General features: G+C 43.5%; 1 protein-coding gene across 1 annotated transcript in view; it reads left to right on the top strand.

Annotated features, from left to right (window-relative positions):
- The window catches only part of CSMD2 (CUB and Sushi multiple domains 2), a 545,662-nt gene that overhangs the window by 500,517 nt on the left and 22,113 nt on the right, over positions 1–23,032 (top strand). Inside the window, exons 53-57 of the mRNA XM_008156972.3 lie at positions 497–670; positions 6,637–6,810; positions 9,620–9,808; positions 15,872–16,045; positions 19,405–19,587. Of these exons, the coding sequence (XP_008155194.2) occupies positions 497–670; positions 6,637–6,810; positions 9,620–9,808; positions 15,872–16,045; positions 19,405–19,587 (894 nt within the window). The remainder of the gene's footprint in view (positions 1–496; positions 671–6,636; positions 6,811–9,619; positions 9,809–15,871; positions 16,046–19,404; positions 19,588–23,032) is intronic.

Here is a 23,032-nt window from a genome sequence, read left to right as displayed (position 1 = left end):
CCATTGAATAAAAATAACTCACCTGGGTTTACATCTTCTATGTGCCTTGCCACTCAAGGAGAAGGAAAAATGAATTTACATAGTTATTTTCTACACAACAGGCTTTGACTGCCTTACTGTAGACCACTGTGCCCTCCATTTGGTAGATGCTCAGTTGATGAGAAAAAAATGGGGCCTGTGTTTGTGTGCAGGGAGGTAACAGTGATAACTTCTCACCTATATCTAGACACAGAAACTAAAGGTCTGACATGGATGGTCATGGGATGCAACCTTGAAATTTGGGTTGCCAAGTCTTCAACACCATTTCTATCATGTCTAGGCTGCCTGAAGTCACTCCTGGACAGCTACTCTCAGGGGGAAGTGGGAAAACAATGGGTGGTTGGGTAACTTGGTCCTTCTCCCCACCATCCCTGTCTCCCCCAACCCTGACCAAGCCCCACCTCATTTTCTGTAAGTTCCTCTTTGATTTACACTCTTTCCCTATCCCCCATCAAAGCCGGACACTGCGGGACCCCTGAGCCCATCGTCAACGGACACATCAATGGGGAGAACTACAACTACCGGGGCAGCGTGGTGTATCAGTGCAACGCCGGCTTCCGCCTCATCGGCATGTCCGTGCGCATCTGCCAGCAGGATCACCACTGGTCGGGCAAGACCCCTTTCTGTGTGCGTAAGTATGTTATCCACTCTCCCTAGTCATGGGCTCAGATTCAACATAGACTTTCTCCCTTGTCCTCTTGGTTAGGTTAGCAGAGGTTTAGCATACTTTTTTTTTAATTCTTTATTGTTTAAAGAATTACATATGAATCGTTTTTCCCCCATTGACCTCTCCCCGCTCATTCCCACCCCGCCCTCCAGCACAAGCCCTCACCCCCCTACTGACTGTGTCCATGGGTTATGCTTATATGCATGCATGCTTTTTTCAAAAATGCAATTATTACTTTCAGTTTTCTGCATATCACTAATTACTGCTTTCACCTTTATTATTTCTTCCCTTGTGATTTCTTTGGGTTAACTTTTTTATTCATCTTTTTATCTGTGGAGTTGGGAATGTAATTCACTTATTTTCATTCCTTCATTTTTATTGAATGTCATGGATATAAGTATGTAGGACTATGAAATTTCTTCTGATCACTATTCTAATTGTATCCCATAGATTACAATAATTCGTGTCTTATTATTTATCAGAAATTCTGCAATTTTAGTAATAATTTCCCCCTTTCACCCAGAAGTTTTTATATAGAAGAGTATTTTTTTTTAATTCCGGTGAAGGACCTTTTTACTTTTTATTGTTTTATTTATTTCTAATGTTAGTGCATTGTACATAATATTTCTATTTCTTAGAATTTACTGATGCTCTCTTTGTGGCTTAATATTTGATCAGTTGTTATGAGTGTCCCATGTGCATTTGAGAATAAAGGGTATTAAGGTGTAAATTTCTTATATAGTCATGAGATGTGCCTTATTGATTATGTTGTTTATGCCTTATGTACACTTATTTATTTATTTTTTTTGTCCACTTGACCTGTTTTGTTCTGAGAGGTGTGTTTTAAAGTTTTCTATTATTAGTGTGCTTCTATCTATTTCTCCTTGCATTTCCTGCATTTCCTGCTACATAAAGGTGGTTGCTGTATTATTTGGTGCATAGGTATTCATAATTATTATATCTGCATTACAGATTGTGGTTTTAGCCTTAAAAAAATGCCTTCCCTGTCACTTGTAATATTTTTTTACTTGAATTGTACTGGTGCCTGATTTTAGGCTTACTGTATTTACTTTCATCTTTAACATTATAAACACCACTTTGTTCTTATAACATCTTAATGCCATTAGCTTTCGTGTATGGACTATGCAACACTCAATGAGCCTGTTCTGCTTCCCAGTCCTCGCTCCTTCCCCTTCCATCTTTAGTTGCCTTATTTCTACTTTGTCAGAACATAAAAGGTTTATTATAATGTTTATATAATATCACTGTGCCCTTCTCCCTACCTTCATTTTACTCCTAGATCTACCATTAAATATATGAAAAGCTCACCAATGCAGCTGAAGTTTGCTCAGTTACCTCCTAGCTGGATCAAGCTGAGTCTCTAGTGGATTTCTCAATCATGCCTCCTTTGCATAATGTTCCCCAAGTTATTGCTTGTTTAAAACTGTCATCTGAACCTTAAAACCTGAAGGATAGATGGATTGTACATAAAATCCTTGGTCACTCTTTCTTTGACTTTCTTAAATACCTCTTGGTAAATTACAATTTCGTAACATTCTCTCTCATAATTTAGTCTTTCTTTCTGAGATAATTTTGTCTTTTTCTCCAATTCTTTCCTGCATGTCATCAATTACCTTTTAATTTTCTCCCATGTTTTCTCCGTGTCTTGCTTTAGTTTTTTTATTTTCTGATTCTTAAGATGGTTTTTCACGTCTCCAAATGCTTATGTGTTAATATTTAATTCAGTTTCGAGTGTTGTTACAGTTTTCTTATGTTTCCTGTGTTTTGTTTTTGATGAGGAGATTTTCATCAACCAAGATGTTTTGATTTCTTTCTGTTTTCTTTTCATCATAGTTCTGTATAGATTTAGGCGGATGTTTTCTATTCATTTTGTGGCTTTACGAAGGTTTACAAAAGTCCCCCTTCTATCAATGTAGCAAAATATGATTGTCTTAAATTTATTTTTCATTTAAGTATAGTTGGTATATAATCATATATTGGTTATATTAGCTTCAGGTGTACAATACAGTGATTTCACATTTTTATATTTTACAATGCGATCACCCCATTACTTCCAGTAATCATCTGTCACTGTGCAAACTTATCACAGTATTATTGGCTATATTCCTCTTCCCTTTCCACCCATACCCTCCTCCCTTCTGGTAACTATTCCTTTGGTCTCTGTTTCTGTGAGTCTGTTTTTGTTTTGTTTTTCTTGTTTGTTTGTTTGTTTTTGGTCTTGTTGTTGTTTTTTAGGTTTCACATACAAATGAAACCACATGGTACTTGTCTTCCTCTGCCTGACTTATTTCATTTAGCATAATACCCTCTAGATCCATTCATGTTGTCACAAATGGCAAGATTTCATTCTTTTTTATTGTTGCATAATATACCATGGAATATATATATTCTCTTCTTTATCCAATCATCTATCAGTGGACACCTAGTTGCTTCCATATCTCAGTGCAATTCCAACATCATTCTTCTCAGAACTAGACTAAATAGTCCTAAAATGTATATGGAGCCACAAAGGCCCCAACTAGAAAGACGAACAAAGTTGGAGATACCATGCTTCCTGATCGCAAACTATATACTACAAAGCTATAATAATCCAAACAGTATGGTATGGCACAAAAAAAGACATATAGATCAATGGAACAGAACAGAGAACCCAGAAATAAACCCTTGTTTATATGGTCAACTAATCTATGACAAAGAAAGTAAAAATATGCACTTGTGTAATGGCAGTGTCTTCAGTGAGTGGCGGTAAATAAACTGGACAGATACATGTTTTGTATTTTAATAGAAGGCTTTCTTGTGTTTGGTAAGGCAAAGTGGTTTGTCCTCCATTTTGTTTGTTTGCTTTTCTTTTGTCATTGCAGGATCTTAAATGTCCCCCTTTTTGTTTATTTTCCCCTTTGTTACCCAATCTCCAGGGGATAGCTCTTCTCTACCTCTGTCTCCCTCCCCCTCTCTTCTTCTCTCACTTCCTTTATTTGCTTGCGTTTCTTTTCTTCTAGACGCAAGGAGGAGAATCACACACTCTCCTGCCCCTTCCCTGTAGCCAGTGCCTCCTGACATCCAGGCCCTTCTTCAATATGTTCCTAATTGAAGATGAACGTCCTGTTTCTAGCAGTGATTTTAGATCAGGATTTGGCCTTTCGCCTGCTACTCTCTTCCCTTCCCATGCAGGCTGGGTCTCCACACAGGCTTGCATCAACAGCATGAGAAATAGTTCTGCCGGGGTTTCCTGTTTTATTTTTCTCCTTACACATAATTTAAAGTTTATAGCATTCTCTGTCTTCTAGTTATTCTGCAAGCCTGGCTTTCTACAGTTTTATTTGTTCTTCTTGATCATCTGCATTTTTTGGATTAGGTGACCATCATTTTTCTCAGCTGCCTTAAAGTAATTTGGAAAATTCTTCACTTTTTAACGCTCCCTAAAGTAAGCCTTTGTGTAAAGTGCAGGGCTGTGTTCTTAATTTTTGCAAGGCCAGTTTTTGTTTTTAATTCTTTTTCTTCATTTGGCTTTCTGTGTATGAGATGAAGCAATAAAATAATGAGACTTACTCGATAAGAAACCCATGAAAGTAGGTCTTAATAGCTTCTAAAGTATTAAGTTTACCAAAAGCAAGGCCATCTCTCTTCACTTTGTCTTTCAGATGTGCATAAAGAAAATATATTTGGTTTCATTCAGGAGAAAAAAACTTCAAATGCCTTCAAGAAATTGGCACAGAATGTGTGTAAATAGATTGGGTTATAAAGAATAGGGAATGTGGGCGTCTAGAAGTAAGTGGAGAGTGTCTGCCTGACCTGAGGATATGTTAGACCTGGTCCACACAGAAAGGCTGTAAAGTATGGAGACAGGCAGACCCTGCCCCTGGAGTGCCTGGGTTCATAGCCCAGGTCTGTCGCCATATGTCATATGGCTGTATGACTTCAGATGAGTTGGTTTACCTCACAGGGTCTCAGTTTTCTCATCTATAAAATACAGACGCCTCAAAGAATATTATGAGAAGTAAATAAATTAATACAAATTAAATGGTCAGAACAGTAAAAAATAAATAAAAAATGACTAGAATAGTGCCTGATACAGATGTCAAGCAGAGGCTGCTGGTGTTGTTGTGATGATGACAATGATGGCGGTGCTGGTGATGCCACCACCTGTCACATCACAGAATCCAGCATCTTATGTCCCAAGTCCCATTGTCTCCAGGAACACAGAAGTTTGGGGCATCTCTGGAACAGGCAAGAACAAATATTTATAAGTGATTACTCTGTGGTAGGCACCATGTTAGTTGTCTTCACATATGCACTCAAGTTTCCAGTATCAGCCATCATCAGAGTTTTCCAGCAATCCTTCCTCATTTCCAGAGTTAGCTCTCATGCCCACTCCCACACAGCTGTTCTACAATGTCACCTTTTTTCTGAAGACTCACACTCCATCTCCTCCACCTATGTTCTCAGCAAGTCGCTAAAGCAAAGAGTTTAGATGGCCTGAAATCACAGAAGCTGGGTTCAAAACTCAGCTGAACCACTAGGAAACTGTGTCGCTCTGTTTTCCCTTGAGGATAACGAGGGTGCCTACCTCACCTAGCTGTAGGACTAAATGAAATAATGTATTTAAACCCCAATAGTTATTAGCCAACTACATAATCTCACTTTCTATTGTGCAGTAATAATAGAAGCCATCAGACTAACTCCTTCCCCGTCCTGCTTCCCCACCCACACACCTGTCCTTGTCTTCATTCATCCTTGCCCCTTCCTCTCACCTCAGTAGAAGACTCTCCAGGCCCAAGGCTGTGCCCTGCACTGAGTCTATAGATCTTCTTTCCTCCTGACTCCTTAGTGAGCTTAGTCGGTTTTTACCTTTCTCCTGCTGATCGCTTTCTATGAATTTCTCTCAGCCTGTAAGACCACATTCAATAAACATTCCTACTATGTACCAGACATGTGAGTAAGTGTTGAGGATAAAGATGAATCGAATGTGTCATAGTCTCTGCTCTCAGAATATTTGGTCCATGTGCTCAAGCGCAGTGAAGTGCTCGAGCCTCTGAGGGCCTGTTTTCCTTCCTAGTGGTGTTTCTCCCTCTCCCCTTTGCAGCCTGGGTTCTCCGGGAAACAGACCTACCTCGGTGTCTGACATTTCTTGAGACTCCCCCTGGTTCCTGTGACATCCCACCTCCTGTCCAGCTTGTCTTTCTACTTTGCTAAGGACCCTTCAGTTTCCTTTGCAGGCGTTTTGGTGGATCTGCCCTTCGAAAGGTTTTCGTCCTCAGCACTCTTCTCTCGCTTTATACAAGTGATGTTTAACCTTGGGGAGGGGGGTCCTGACCCTGGTGAAAATAAGGGTCCTCTCCCAAGCTGCTTGCATACACCTAATATTTCACATAGCATTTCAGTGGGTTCACAGACCCCATGAAGCTTATCTCCACTCTCCCCCGTCTCCTCACCACTCTGGGTCCCTGGGGTTGGCCTTGGTTACTGGTCTAGCAGAGTGACCGATCTGTTCAGGCTTGGTTAGTAGTGACTCTGCCCTGTCAAGATTGGCCCAGGAACTAGGGTGGGTCTCAATCAGCTGAGGGACAGTCATCAGTGTACCTCGCAATGAAGAGTGGAGATGGGGAGCCCCGGGGATGAGAGGCAGGACTGTGTTGCTGGGTGACAGAGAACTATAATCCAGGCCTCTCGCCCTGTGGGGAGTCATAGGATGATTTCTCTCCAGTTGTCCAAGCTGTAGACATGCCTTCAAGGAAGAAGGAATGTCCCCATGAGGATTTCAGGAAATAAAGGTTCTGCAGCAGAAGAGACTAAAGTTAGACTTACGGCTGAACTTCACTGATGGGCATGAGACATGCCAGGTGAGAGGAGGATGAACTTTTTGGGATGTGGAATAACAGGAGGGCTTACCTATCTTGTTTTGGTTACAGCAATTACCTGTGGACACCCAGGCAATCCGATCAATGGCCTCACTCAGGGCAACCAGTTTAACCTCAACGATGTGGTCAAGTTTGTCTGTAACCCTGGCTATGTGTCTGAGGGCGCTGCCGGGTCCCAGTGCCTGGCCAACGGGCAGTGGAGCGACACGCTGCCCACCTGCAGAAGTGAGTCACCCTGCTCCTCCCACTCACCCCAGGACCTCTGCCATCTGTGGTTTCCCAGCCCGAGAGCAAAAGCCCTTGGATTCAGTCCTGCCATTATGTTGACTTGATAGGGAAGTCTGGGGACAGAGAAGGGTCATAAATGGGGACTTCCTCAACCCCTAGATGCATCCGTGGAAAATGTCATCATTGGTTACATAAAAAGAGCAAACGAAGTTTCACCTGTCAAAATAGGAGTCGAAAACAATCTTTTTTTATTTTATTTTTATTTCTTTTATTTCAGTGAGGAAGGGATAGGGAGAAAGAGATAGAAACATCAATGATGAGAGAGAATCATTGATCAGCTGCCTCCTGCACGCCCCCCACTGGGGAATCGAGCCCACAATCTGGGCATGTACCCTAACCAGGAATTGAACCATGACCTCCTGGTTCATAGATCGACACTGAACCACTGAGCCATGCTGCCCAGTCGGAAATAATCTTTTGGTTTACATTTCGTAAACCAATAATTCATCACATAGAGCCCCATTTTTGATGACAGAAAAAAAAGCAGAAGAGTTTGCATGGAAAATAAAAAGCAAATAGTCTATGGTTTGGGTTGAAGCAGGGGAGGGGAGAGAAGAGGCAGATTCTGCATAGAGGATATTCCGGCCCCACCTGGGAAATAGCTCCTAACGCTTGGAAGGCTGTTCGCAGCGGTAAAGGGCAAGTGGAGCTGTTTGCCTCTTACCAAGAGTGGCCGGGCCGGCTCAGTGACATTTAAGTGGACAGTCAGAGTGAGCTGGACACGAGAGAGCCCAGCCTGACCTGGAGTGGACCATTCTTCACAGTAAGGAGGCTGAGAGTCCCTGGACGCTGGCTCCTCCTAGCAGCATTCGGGGTTCATGCCGATTGGCTGTGCAATGTGACACAGCTCATTTGTAACTGATATTAAAGGGCCAAAGTTTTCAAAATAAGATACATTCACAACTAGTCCTAAAATAACATCCTTCTCTTAACGTTTCAAGATGCTGTTTTGAGTGAGAGAAGGTTACAGAGAACAAGACCTTGTTTTGCGCCTTCTTTCTGTCATTTATTCAGGCAGGAAACGTTGAGAACTGCTGCTTTGGGGTGTTATCCCATGTTCCCTTCTCCTCAAGAACTGTGCTTCATCCCCCCAACACAAGATGCAAATTCTCCTGGACCTGCAGCTATACCTGCCCCTTACCCACCCGCCAACCCCGACTGGTCCCGAAATCAGAGGGCAGGGGTAAAACCCTTAGGAGCCTGGCCTCCAGTCCTGCTCCCCACCAGTCATTCTCCAACCTGACAGAGCAATCTGTCTAAAATGCAAATCCGATCAAGTCACCTCCTGTTTAAAACACCTTCCCAGACTTCCCACTGCCGTTAGGAGAAAGTACTCTCCTCCACTGGCTTATGGGCCTGAGGGCCTGGCCCAGCCTCCTGTCCAACCCCATCCTTCCTCACTTCACCTGCTCCCAGCATTGCTTCTGTATTGGGCTTCAGCCACACTGAACCTCTTCCATTCCTCCCGCGTGCCCTGTGCCCACCCACCCCCGGGCACTTCCAGACAGTCTCCTCAAATGAAGTCTCTCTTCTCCATCGCCCTCACCACCCCTCTCTGTCTAGGTGACTTGTGCCCAGTCACCAAGAGCCAGCTGAAATGTCCCTTCTCCTGGGAAGCCATGCCCGCTCCACCCCCTGCTCTGATGCTCTGCTCTGTGCTTCCAGAACATTCTCTGCTGCCCCTATCAGAGCACTTATCAAACAGGATAATCACTTATTTGTTCTTCTCTCTAAACCAGCAGTTTTCAACTGGGGGTGATTTTACCCATCCACCTGCCCCAACAGGGGACAGATGTCTGGAGACCTTGTAGGTTGCCACACTGGAGGGTTTCAATTAGCATCTGGTGGGTAGAGGCCAGGGATGCTGTTAAACATCCTAGACCAGACCACCCCACAATGAAGAATTATCAGCCCAAAATGTCCACAGCCCAACATGTCCACAGTGCCAGGGAGGAGAAACGCTACTTGAGACTGTAAAATCTGTGGTATCCTTACGCCCAGCACAATGCTTGGCATTCACAGTGCTTGAGCGTGAATAAATGCCACTTATTTGTTTTGTGATGCCAACCTCTCCGAACCTCAGAGAGGTTCATCAAGTACCTTAAATGCTTATCAAAGATTTAAAACACCTGCCCTGATGCCTATGAGATTCAGGCAAGATAATGGTAGGTAGCAAAGGTGTTTTGAAAGCAAAAGTACACAACATGAGTTATGAATGATACTGTCATTATTCCAAAATTGCCCTCTGATTTTGAGTTAAGCTGCTTTGGAAACACTTTAACATTTAAAAGTCAAATTATTTCCCCCGGATATTAATCTCTCCCTGGACTACTCACAAAAGTGATTAAAACAGTTTCCAAAAGAGCCCAACATGCTCGGGTTTTACAATTGATGAGCTTTGCTGCGGGAGACACACTGGCTGGGACCAGCACACAGATGGGGCAGCCACGCCCTCGAGGACCGTGCGTGCACAGGAGCATGGAGGAGGGAGAGGTTAACCAGTCTGAGAGGGGGAGGGGAGGCTTCTCCAAGGACGTGCTGTCATGTGAGAGTGAGTCCCTTAACCGCGTGATCAAGGTGCGAGCAGTCCCAGCCTCCGGGCCCGCTCACCCTCCCAGGCAGGATGTGCTTCGTGTTGATCTAGAGATTTTGCTACACTGGGATTCTGTGCCTGTTGGGCTTCTGAATTCTCCTTTAAAAGCATATGAACAACTGGTCTGTGTCTAATTGTCCCGTTCCATTGCAGTCATTAACTGTACAGACCCTGGGCACCAAGAACACAGCGTCCGTCAAGTCCATGCCAGCGGCCCGCACAGGTTCAGCTACGGCACCACGGTGTCTTACCAATGCAACCACGGCTTCTATCTCCTGGGCACCCCCGCGCTCAGCTGCCAGGGAGACGGCACATGGGACCGTCCCCGCCCGCAGTGTCTCTGTAAGTAGATGTCATTACTCCAAATGATCACCTGTGCAGTCATAGGATAGATCATGTCATAGAGCTGGGCTTTCCTCTGTGTGCGTGCGTGCGTGCGTGTGTGTGTGTGCATGTGTGTGTATTACTTCACAATGACTGTCACTGACTGCTCCTTGGATGGCAGAGCCCTGCTTGGCCCCGGTTGGGTTAGTGGCCACACCACCTCGCATGCTCTTTCTTCCTGGCCGTGGGCCTTCCCAGCCCTGCCACCCCCTCTTCAGCCTTCAGGGTCCTTTTCCTCTAGAATTCCTGCCTGACGGAACACTGTCTCCCATTTCCCCCTTTCCTGCTTTTCCAGAAAGACAACACAGTCCTTCCTTTGAAGGACTTGAAGCAGAAATGCCGCGACTCTTGAGGCAGACGGACCTGGATGTGAATTAATAACTAGCTTCTTTTGGAAGAGTTAATCCATTTGCATTTTTTAGTGAAATATAATTCACATACCATAAAATTCATTCTTTCAAAGTCTATCATTGAGTGATTTTAGTATATTCACAGAATTGTACAATCATCACCACTATCTAATTCCAGGGCATGTTCATTAGACCAGAAGGAAACCCTTTAGCAGTCACTTCCCATTTTCCATCACTACCCTACCCACTGGGAGTCATCCATCTACTTTCTGTCTATGAATTTGCCTATTCTGGACATTTTATATAGATGGAATTACATATATGGCCTTCTGAGACTGGCTTCTTTTACTTAGCATAAGGTTTTCAAAGTTCATTCATGTTGTAGCATTTATCCATAAATCATTCCTTTTTATGGCCAAATACTATTCCATTGTATAGATACACCACATTTTGTTTATCCATTTCTCAGCTGATAGACATTTGAGCTGTTTCCACTTTTTGGCTGTTATGAATAAAACTGCTAAGAACATCTATGTACAGGTTTTGTGTGAACATATGTTGCCAGTTCTCTTGAATATACTAGTATACCTAGGAGTGGAATTTCTGGGTCATATGGTAACTTTATTTTGAGCGTTTTGAAGATAACCGTTTTCCAGTGTCTGCACCATTTTACATTGTTGCCAGCAGTGTATGGGAGTTCCAGTTTCTCCACATTCTTACTTACGCATTGTTCATCTTTTTCATTATAGCCATTCTCATTGTGGTTTTTATTTCCATTTCCCTACTGACACGATGTTGAGCATCTTCATGTGTGCTTGTTGGCCTTTAGTTTAGTGTCTCTTCTTTAGAGAAATGTCTATTCAAGGTCTTTGCCCATTTTTTCATTGAGTTGTTTGTCTTCATATTGTTGAGTCTTAATGGTTCTTTATATATTCTGGACACTATACTCATACCAGATACATGATTTGCAAACATTTTCTCCCATTTTGTGGATTATCTCGCTTTCTGGATAATGCCCTTTACTCTTTCTCTTGTTGCTTGTGCTTTTGGTGGAATGTTTAAGAAACCATTGCCTAATCCAGCAATTTTCAACCTTTTTCATCTCATGGCACACATCAACTAATTACTAAAATTCTGTGACACACCAAAATATATATTATATATTTTGCCGATCTGATCAAATGAATAGGTAAATTTTGATTCATTCACACTGACAGTTATTGTTTTGTTGGTTGTTGTCATTTTTTTTTTAACTTGACAATCTAAGGGAAGGAAAAGAGGCCAGTGCCCCTGACTAAATAGTCATTGCATGTTTTAAAAATTCTTGTAGCACACCGGTAGAAAATCACTGGCCTGATCCAGCGTCACCAAGATCATCTCATCTGTGACTAAGCATAGTTTCACTTATTCCTTTCCAAACTGAATGCTTGTTACTTCTTTTTGTTACCTACTTGCCTGGCTAGAACTTCCAGTACAATGTTGAATAGATGTGGCAAGAACAGACATTCTTGTCATGTCCCTGGTCACAGGGGGAAAGCTTTCAATCTTTAGCCATGAAGTATGCTATTAGCCGTGGGGGTTTTGTAGATTCCCTTGATCAGATTGAGGACGTTCCCTTCTATTCCTAGCCTGTTAAACATGTTTATCACAAAAGGGTGTTGGATTATTGTTAAATTACTTTTCTGAATCTATTGGGATGATCATGTGAGTTTTCCCCCTCTCATTTCATTAATGTGGTGTATTACACTGATTGATTTTCATATGTTGAACCATTCTTGTGTTCCTGGAACAAATCACACTTAGTCATGGTGTATAATCCTTTTATTATGCTGCTGGATTTGGTTTGCTAGTATTTTACTGAGGATTTTTACAACTATGTTTATAAAGGATATTGGTCTGTAGTTTTCCTTCCTATCAATGTCTTTGTTTGGCTTCAGTATCAGGGTAATACAGTCCTCATAGAATGAGTCAGAAAGTGTCCTGTTGTAGTTTTAGGAATAGTTTGAGAAAAATTGGTGTTATTTCTTCTTTAAAAATGTGGTAAAATTCAGCAGTGAAGTCAACTGGGCCTGGGCTTTTCTTTGATAGAAGTTTTTGATCGTTCCATTTATTTGTTATCATTCTATTTACATGTTTCATTTCTTCTTGAGCCAGTTTTGGTAGTTTGTGTGTTTCTAGGAATTTGTCGATTTTATCTTGGTTATCTAATTTGTTGACCTACAACTGTTCATGTTTATAGTATTCTCCTATAATCCTTTTTATTTCTGCAAGGTTGTCTGGTAGTAATATACCCACTTTTATTCCTGATTTTAGTAATTTTAACTTCTCTTTTCTCTCTCGCTCTCTCTCTCTCATCAAACTAGCTACACATATATCAATTTTGTTGATCTCTTCAAAAAACCAACTTTTAGTTTTTCTCTCTTTTCTATTTTCTGTTTCACTTATCTCTTTATTGTTTCTTCTCTTTGCTTTGGGTTTAGTTTGCTCCTCTTTTTCTTCTTTCTTAAAAAATAAGGTTAGGTTTGGGGTTTGAGATATTTTAATGTAGGCATTTACAGCTATAAATTTTCTTCTGAAAACTGCTTTCACTGCATGTTATACATTTTGGAATGTTACATTTTCATTTTTGTTCACCTCAAAAGTATTTTCTAACTTCTGATTTCTTCTTTAACCTATTGGTTATTAAGGTGTCTGTTGTTTACTTTCCATATATTTGTGAATTTTCCAAATTCCCTTCCATTATTGATTTCTAATTTTATTGCATGGTGATTGGAGAATATACTTTGTATGATTTCAGTATTTTCAAATTTTATGGAGACTCATTTTATGGCCTAACATACTGTCTATTCTGGAGAACGTTCCATGTGTACTTGAGAAAAGTATATATTCTGCTGTTACTAAGTATAGTGTTCTATAGATTATTGTTACATCTAGTTGGCTTCTAGTGTTATTCATTATATTCCCTTGTTGATCTGTTTGGATGTTATATTCATAATTTAAAGTGGGGTATTAAAATATCATACTGTAATTGTTGATTTGTCTATTTCTCCTTTCAATTCTGTTAGCTTTTTGCTTCATGTACTTGGCAGATCTGTTGTTAGGAGCATATATATTTATAGTTGTTATATCTTCTTGGCGGATTGATCCTTTTATTATTATAAAATGTCCTTCTATCTAGTAACAATTTTGCTTTAAAGTTAATCTTGTCTGATATTAGGATAGCCATTCAGCTCTTTTTTGGTTATTATATGCATAGTATATATTTTCCATCTTTTTACTTTTGATCCATTTGTGTCTTTGAATCTAAGGTGTGTCTCTTACAGACAGTATATAGTTGGATCTTGTTCTTTATTCATTTTTCTGATATCTGGCTTTTATGTGTTTAACTCTCATTTAATGTAATCACTGATAAGAAAGCACATGGAGACAGGGATCATGTGGAGAACAATCACCGATGCCTCAATTGACAGCCAGAACCAAGTCATTGAGAAGGGAACCAATTACAGTGTGTGTCCTTCTTAGAGTCAACCTACCTGGTTTCAAGAACTAGTTCTATCATTGAACAGGTCTGTGACCTTGGGCAAGTTCCTTTTCCTCACCATGCCTCATTTCCTCCTCAGCAAGATGGAGATAAAAACGGTGCCTACCTCGTAGGGTTGTCTTAAGAAATAAATAATATAATGCTTAAAACATACTCTATCCGTTATCTATTGTTGTGTAACAAGCCATCTCAAAACTTAATGGCTTAAAATAGCAACTGCTTTTGTTTGCTCACAGATAGGTCAGGAACTCAGGTAGAACTTAGCAGGTGTATTAGTTTGGTTTTACCAGAGAAACAGAACCCATAACATACTACATATAAAATAAGGAATTGGCTCACACAATTATGGGGTCTTAGAAGTCCCAAGATCTGCAGTCAGCAAGCTGGAGACCCAGAAGAGCAGATGTCATGGTTTCAGTCTGTGTTCAAAAGCCTGAGAAGCAGGAGAGCCAACAGTGTAAATTCCAGTCCATGTCTGAGACCAGGGCTGGATGTTCCAGCTCGAAGGCAGAGAGAGAGAAGTCTCCCTAACTCAGCCTTCTTGTTCTATTCTGGCCTTCAGGAGATTGGATGAGGCACACCCACACTGGAGAGAGCAATCTGCTTTATTCAGTCTACTTATTCAGATTTTAATCTCATTAAGAAATGCTCTCACAGAATAATTCTTGACCAACTATCTGGGCATCCTTCTGGCCCAGTCAAGTTGACAGCTGTCATCAGGGACAGCGTTAAGCTAACTCAGATTTTATCCTGTTGGTCACCTATCCTGGTCATCATCCCTGCCATGCCCTGTCCCCTTTCCAGATGCAAGCCATGACTACAAGTATCTCCTACCATACCCCAAGTTTAATCCATCCAAGTCATTATCATCTCTTCTTGAACTAGTGCAACACCTGCCTCATTCTTGCCCCACTCTAGAATGTTTTCCACATGTAGTCAGAATGTTCTTAAAATGTCTATCAGGTCATATCACTCCAGTGGCATCCCTTCATGCTTATAATAAAATCCACATTCTAGGCCATCGTAGCAACCTCTCCACCCATGTCTTCTTCCATTCTTTCCTTGCCCTGTCTGTTCCAGAAGCCCTGGCTTTCTTGCCGGTCCTCAAACACACCAAGTTCGTTCTGGCCTCTGGACCTTTACACCTGATGTTCCTTCCCTCAGGATGCTCTTCACCCAGATCTTGCATGGCTGGCCTCTTCACATCACTCAAATCACTGCTCAAATGTCACCTTCTCAGTGAGGTCTTCCCTGCCCACCCCGCTCAAAAACAGCATCCTCATCCCGCCCCTGACCACCCTTTTCCTGGTGCAGCTTTATTTCCCTTCTTAGCACTCCCTTAGGATTGCCTGTTTATGTTATTATTTATAGTCTCTCTTCCCCACTAGAATATAAGCTCCACAAGAGCATGGACTTGATTCTCCCAAACACACAGAACAGTGCCTGGCACCCAGCAGGCACTCGATAAATAGGTGCCGAGTAAATGAAAGACCCTGAGGTGCACCTGTGGCAAGAGCGATGGGAAGGCAAAGCACAGCAACCCTGACAGCAGTGCCCTGCCTGAACCTGTACATTCAGCTCCATCTCACCACTGGTTCTCACAGTTACACTTTGCTGTTTCAGGAAAGGGGACTTGCAGGCTTAAGGTGTCAAGTTGGGGACAATGGATGTGGGCAATTATAAGATGCAGTTAGGAAAGGACTATAACTGGTCCTTGTTCTGGAACCTGTGGCCAATGCAGACAATCCCAGGATCCCAATCGCCCATATTGTCTTACGTGTGCTACATCCACCACCTTTCTGCCAGAGACATTTGGGTATGTCCTATAGCAGCGAGGAAGCGTCAAGAAAGAAAAGCAACAAATAGGATCGCATACCTACTACACGTATTATCCCTTCAACTCTTAAAACAAAGGTGTCACTTTTCATTTCACTGATATGGGAACTGTACAGCGAGATGGGTAGGCATTGCCTGCTGATGGCAGCTGGGTGTGCCAGCAGGGAGTTTGCTTCGATTGGTACCCAGGGTTTCTCTTCCTCTCCGCCTGTCACTACCAAAAGCCTAGTGTGTGTCCTGTGATGATGCCCTCTCCCTTAGCCGAGTTGCTGACATGTTTTCTCTTTCCCACAGTGGTGTCCTGTGGCCATCCAGGCTCCCCACCTCATGCCCAGATGTCCGGGGACAACTATACCGTGGGGGCAGTCGTGCATTACAGTTGCACTGGCAAACGGACTCTGGTGGGAAACGCCACCCGCGTGTGTGGGCTAGATGGACACTGGACAGGCTCCCTGCCCCACTGCTCAGGTATGGGGCCTGCAGGGGGGAGAAGGGCCCAAGGGAACACTTGGCTAATGGGAGAGGGACAAGCTCCCCAAGTGTGAGTGTGATAGAAGAACGGGAGGAAAGCAGAGCTTTTGAGCCCTCATCTCATCCCTACCAGGCAGAGAGCACAGCTATGGGAGGTCCCGGCTGGACCTCAGCCTGTGGTGGTCTGAGTCCAGCTTCATCCCTTCATCAGCTCTGGCCAATTCATACAGCCCAGAGATCGCAAACTAGGGAGGACATAGCTGTTCTTACAGTTTGAGATTCTAAGGTAATCCTGTCTCCCAAATTGCACTTCTAAAATATTGAACCAGATATTAGGAGAAATTCTCAAAGCACTAGCCACTCTTTCAAAGGGCTATTTATTGGCTGCCCAGACACATCACTCTATTTCCACCAGGACTTTGGCCCCTCACCTCTACAAGACTCATAAATCATCCAGTTCATGAACTGGGCAGGACAAGGTAATGAGCCTTGGGGACTCCTTTAACCTGGACGAGAAGAAAGCCAATTATCTGGGTTCCTCCCTGACTTCATTCTGTTTTGACTTCTGGTGAAAGTGGCTTGGGGAGGATGGCCTGGGAAGACAACAGCCAAGTATACTGAGGCTTCCTGAGTCGTCCACAGAGCAAGTTCCAGGAGGAAGAGGCATTCCAAAGAGGAAAGGCACACATTTCCAAAGTCTTCTCACCCAAACTCTAATTTCTGTTTGGAATTGTCTTAGTAGAGGTTGGAAAACGACCTACTGGGAAATATTACAGAAACAGTTCTTGTCTGTCTGGAGTAGAAAACTAAGCTGGAAAATCTCCAAAACTTTTCAAGCCTGAGATTCCCTAATTTTGTGACTTCCCAAGAACTGGTCCTGCATGTGGAAGAAGGGACTCTTCCTTGGCCACATCAAGGTTGATAGGGGAGACTTAGAAATAAGCTGACACCTTGGGAGCATGAAATAGTAAAGTAAGAAACACGCCTTCAGCCCTAACCGGTTTGGCTCAGTGGATAGAGTCGTCCTGCGGACTGAAGGGTCCCAGGTTCAATTCTGGTCAGGGGCATGTACCTTGGTTGCGGGCACATCCCCAGTAGGGAGTGTTCAGGAGGCAGCTGATCAATGTTTCTTTCTCATCGATGTTTCTAATTCTCTATCCCTCTCCCTTCCTCTCTGTAAAAAATCAATAAAATGTGTTGTTGTTGTTTTTTAAGAAAGAAACACACCTTCAGCAGACATGAACCCCACTCACTAGGGGATGTATTGCATTCAGCTGTTTAGTCCTGATCCTGAATATTCTGAGGCACAGTTAGCAATCTCATTTTTCCTGAGTATCCATCAAGGATGACAAACACTTGGGATACCAGAATCATGGGCAGAGCTTTCCTAGAGACCTCCAAGGACAGGACTAGACAGGATTCTATAAATGCTGAGGCTGAGGAATGAATGCCTTAAATAAAAGAGAGAGAGAGAGAGAGAAATGAGCCCTAATCGGTTTGGCTCAGTGAATAGAGCAAGGGTCCCGGGTTCGATTCTGGTCAAGGGCATGTGCCTTGGTTGTGGACTAGATCCCTAGTGGGGGGCATGCAGGACGCAGCTGATTGATGTTTCTAACTCTCATCAATGTTTCTAATTCTCTATTCCTCTCCCTTCCTCTCTAAAAAATCAATTAAAAATATTTTTTAAAAAGAAAGAAAATTATATTTTTTAAAAAATAAGAGATGTGAAGAATAGGAAATTATGTTGCAATGCAAGGTGTGCACCAGTGAGTAGAATATAATTCCTCCCTCCTGAAACTTAGAGATGTCATCTTTTGTAACAGCATCTACTGCCAGGCCAAAGAAACACACATTCAAGAGTTCCAAGGTCAAATTTTTGAACCTCATTTTGTTCAGTCAGTGCACCCAGATGATGTGTAACAAAATGTCCTGAGTCCTTGAGACAAGTCCCTAGGCCAGCAAGGACATGCAGAGGTTTCCAGCATTGGAGACATACTTTGGGAAGTTCATTGCTCACCTCTTGCTGATAGGCCTCTTTAGTAAAAGAGTGAGCTGTTGCCATCTGCTCCCATGATACAATATCTGTCCCAGACTCCTTATTTCATTGACGTGGAAGCTCCAAACACTGCAGTGGGGGCCATTCTTTCGGATAAGCCCCCAGGACTGGAGAGCTCCACCCTCGGGCCTATTGCACAATAGCGCTGGCTCCAGCAGAGGCCAGCTAGCCAGTGTGGGAGTTAGAGTACTCACCATCAGGGCTGCCTTTCAGGGGACCCAGTACTGCCTGTTCCGTGAGCTACACCCTGGAAAACTTTAAAAGATAAGAAAACCTGGTCAAATGTGATGGGCCCTCTTTTTTCAAATGTTTGACTTAAAGATTGAATGAATCCCCCTCCCTTGGTAGGAAGCAGAATGGGGAACATGGTATTCTCATAATTCCAGGATTGAGAGGAAGAGACAAAAATGGACCATGGTAGGTTATACATTATTTAAACATTGCTTTACTCCAACAAACTAAATATGGTCACTCAGATGTTGCCATTTGATGCCCATACATGTGGGTTCATGATGAGGTACATCCACATGAGTTGGAAACTTTATCTTCTCATGCAGAAAGAGTTGAGAGGTTCTAAGATATTTAATCCAGAGCTCATCTGTACTCTGTAATTTGGGAGTAGGGAATCCTCAATTAAAGGATCAGGATTCAAGCTGGGCTGTTGAGAAGATGAGGCTATGCCAAGGAGCGTGAACTGTATTCTATAGGCAATGGGAAGCCAGTGGTGCTATTTCAGCAGAAAAGAAACAAGATCAGATGAGGGGTGGTGGTTCATGGTTATGATCTGAGGATAAATGGAAGATGCATGAGAGAGGGAATTGAAGAGGAAGGGACATTAGTTTGGAGGCTCTTACAATAGTTCAGGCAAGAGAATGCTGAGCATCTGAACTAAGATGGTGGCATTGGGAATGGGGAGGATACTCTGGAATCAGCAGCTATTGGTGGAAAAGAGGGAAAATGGAGAAGGAGGAGATGCAGCCAGCTTGGACCACTGGTATTCACACTGGTGCAGGCCAAGGAACGAAGGCATGATCCACCAAAGGTTCTTCCCTCTCCCTTCTCGCTTCCTTGCTGGGTGGTCCCCGGGAATTCACCAGTGACCTCAGACCTTTCTATTCTTTGACCCCTGAGTAGTAAGGCAGGAGCCTGTTCTGGTAACTTGGACTAGACACAATCAGTTTTCACCGCCTCGTGCAGGAGGGCCCACTGCCTCCTATAAAGAGTGGCCCAACATCCTCCTCTCTGTCCTCCACTCCCTTCCATGCTAAAAACAACGGTACTTGTTTGGTTCTGTCTTTAGGCACCAGCATGGGGATTTGTGGTGACCCTGGGATCCCGGCGCACGGCATACGTTTGGGGGAGAGCTTTGCCCCCGGGAGTCTGATGCGCTTCAGCTGTGAGGCTGGCCATGCGCTCCGGGGATCGTCAGAGCGAACCTGCCAGGCCAACGGCTCGTGGAGCGGCACGCAGCCTGAATGTGGAGGTAATGTATGTGACCATTCTCTCTTTCCCTTTGCCTGCCCTTGTTTGCCCACCCCAAGCACCTGCTCTTGCTCACAGATGAAACCATGGCCCCCGGTGAACCCTTGGCCTCCTGGAGAGTGGACATCAACAGATAGCTTGTGCATCCTCATTCGTAATCTAAAGACAAACATATTTCCACCCTCACTTAAGAAGGGAAGAAACCGGGATAAACTAAGTTTAGCCCATTTGTTCACTTATTTCCTATACTAGAGACCCAGTGCACGAAATTTGTGCAGTCCAGGAGCCCTCAGGGGATGTCCGACTGATGGCTTAGGCCCATTCGCGTGAGCCTGGCTTCTGGCTGAGCGGCACTCCCCTGTGGGAACATATTGACCACCAGGGGGCGGCTCCTGCATTGAGCATCTCCCCGCTGGTGGTCAGTGCACATCATAGCAACCAGTCACTCTGCCATTCGGTTGATTTGCATATTAGCCTTTTATTATATAGGATAGTTTCATTCAACAACTATGTGTCAGATACTGTCATATGTGCTAGGGACACAAGGGTGACAGTGACAGACACACATTGCCCTCTTGGAGCTTACCATTGAAGGGAGGAGACATGTTAAACAAGCATCAAAAATGCCCAAAGAACTAGAAATCCAATTTTTTAAAAACATTTAAGAGTAATCTAAACTCTTAATGTTGTTCCCTGAGGTAGCCTGGGTGGGGGCAGTTATGTTTCTGCACATACTCCTAAATTTCTGAAGAGACTCTTTCTTAAAACCTCTCCTCCCAGAGTCTAACTTTTCGTAGCTGCTCCCTAGTCCCTCTGTCTCTAAAATCCAGCCTGTGTAGCACTTTCCTAGTCAGGAAGCAGTTTAACAGCTGAAGGGGAGGTGGACTGAGGAGATGTTGAAAGAGAAAGGAGACGACAGGAAATCATCATCTCGCCTGGGAGGCGTAGGAATGGAATAGGGAAATGCTAGTATATAATTGTCAGGTAGCACCAGGGGCTCACTTAAGGTAGGAGGCCACTAATTTAAAGTGAGAGTAGTCAGCATTGTCTGGGTTTTTGTTCAACCACATATTGCTACACCCGTGCAGGCACAGGGCAGGTGAAGCATTAGGTATAGGGTTGGGGTTTTATCGGGCAACTAAGACATCAGCGGAAAGTGGCGAGGGACGTGAGGGTATACACAAAGCAGTGGTTATTATTGATCTTGGAATCTAAGCTGGGTAAGGAGGGGATGTGTTGTTGTTTTTTTAATGGGAATAGGTAGCAGTAAGAAAAGTAGTAAATCAATGGATTATGAGTCCTAAAAGGACCAAGAAATGACCAGAGAATGAATCCCAGAGGCAGAGAGCTGAAGAGATAAGAGGCAGGGTTAGAGAGCAGCTGTTTGAACTTGAGGTTGTGGAGTGGTCCAGCAGAGCACAGGGAGGCGTTCTGGCCCAAGGTCAGAGGACACCTGCCCAGGAAATGAGCCACATGGAGTCAGTGCCCTCCTACTTGTCTGCCCAAAGTCCCGCCTTTTTGGAGTGCAAAGTTAGCTTCTACGGGATTTTTTTAGACACAGTAAGAAAGGTTTGAGGTAGTCAGAGAGTCAAGGAGAGAATTTAGTATATTCTCAAATATTCACTGTGACCCAAGTCCCCTTTTGTGCCACTCGGACCCCAGGCTGGAGTTAGTCAACATGTCAGGAGTATTTGGGAAACAGAAAGTTAGTGACTGAGAGTTTGGACCTGGAAGTGGATGCTGAAAGTGTGTATGTGACGTGCACACAGCTCTTTGTGACTTCCCTGACCAGTTTCCACTTATCCTTCAAGGCTCTACTCAAATTCTTATCTCCAGCCCTAATAAGATGCTCTCTTCTGAGTGTTTTCTTTCCATCAAGTGTATTACTTATAACATCACTAGAGGCCTGGTGTACAAATTTGTGCAAGGGTGGGGTCCGGCGGACCTGCCCCAATTGGGGCGATCGGGCTGGACTGGCAGGGGATAGGGATTGTAGGAGGTTGGCTGGCCAGCCCCGCCCCCAATGGGGGGGCAATCGGAGGCAAGGCTGGCTGGGGGAAATTGGCCAGCCGGCCCTGCCCCCTGTTCAAACTCCTGGTCAAACTCCCGGTCGAGGGGACAATTTGCATATTAGGCTTTTATTACATAGGATATTTTGATTCATCTGTGTATAGGTAGTTTCTTAAGATATCCTGAGCTCCGCAAGGGCAGAGGACATAACTTGGTCATCACTGAATTCCTGGGACCCAGGCCACACAAATACCTGTTAAATAAATTGATGTTAGAGCCTATCGGTTGTGCTAGTTATATAGGAATCATTTAGTATATTTGACCTCAGGACCACATAAATGTTGTACATACTTACAAAATAAAGTTAAATCAAAGATTAGAAGCAAGTAATCTCTGAATATCAAAATCAAAACTAATGAATTTATGTATCAAGTTAGTGATTTAATAACCCAGAGAATTACTTAAGCCGACTTGAAAAACAATGAAATCTTACTATAGTATATATATCCTAAGAACAAAGAGAACTGCATGAAATCTTAAACTACTTTTAGCAATCATATTGTTAAGTAATAATATTAGTATTACTCTTCTGATACTATTACATACATAATGCCATAGTATCCTATCTAATAAAGAGGGAATATGCTAATTGACCCTCATGCTATCACAAAGATGGCAGTGCCCACAACCAATAAGGAGGGACTATGCTAATTGATTGCCCCACCCTCAAAGATGGCGGTGCCCACAGCCAATAAGGAGGGAATATGCTAATTGACTGCCCCGCCCTCAAAGATGGCGGTGCCCACAGCCACAAGATGGCAGCGCCCAGTCCCTTCAGCCCCGCCAGGGCGGCAGGCCACTCCACGCACCTGCCTCCAGAGTCCCTCAGCCCCCAGCTGACCCAAGGCACAGGCAAACCTCAGATGTCAGATGGTGGCTGCCCAGCTGCCCTGGTTGGTGGCTGCCCAGCTGCCCAGGGCCAGCCCAAAGCACAGGCCAGCCTTGGATGTCAGCTGCCCAGCCGCCCAGGGCCACCCAAGGCTCAGGTAACCAGGGCTGGCCAAGGCTTGCACTGCTGGCAGTGGCAGTAGCAGAGGTGTGATAGGGGCGTCACCTTCCCCTGATCGCCAGGTCACCTCCCGCCCCTGAGGGCTTCCAGACTGTGAGAGGGGGCAGGCCGGGCTGAGGGAACACCCCCACTCTAGTGCATGAATTTTCATGCACCAGGCCTCTAGTATATAGGAAAAACAAATTAAAATTATGTATTGTCTTTAAGAACCAAAATTTCCAGCATATAACAGATATAATATAAAAATTCCAAAGTTAAGGAAAACTCTTAACCCTAAATGTGGATTGGTAATATCAGTATAAGCTCATATTTTATTTTCAATCTGAGAAGTTATTTTTCCAGATATATCCTCTCAAAAATTTTAGAA

Source organism: Eptesicus fuscus, chromosome 9, assembly GCF_027574615.1.
Source record: "Eptesicus fuscus isolate TK198812 chromosome 9, DD_ASM_mEF_20220401, whole genome shotgun sequence".
Classification (NCBI taxonomy): Eukaryota; Metazoa; Chordata; class Mammalia; order Chiroptera; family Vespertilionidae; genus Eptesicus; species Eptesicus fuscus.
Note: the sequence above shows the minus strand (reverse complement) of the source record. Positions and strands in the feature narration are given on the sequence as shown.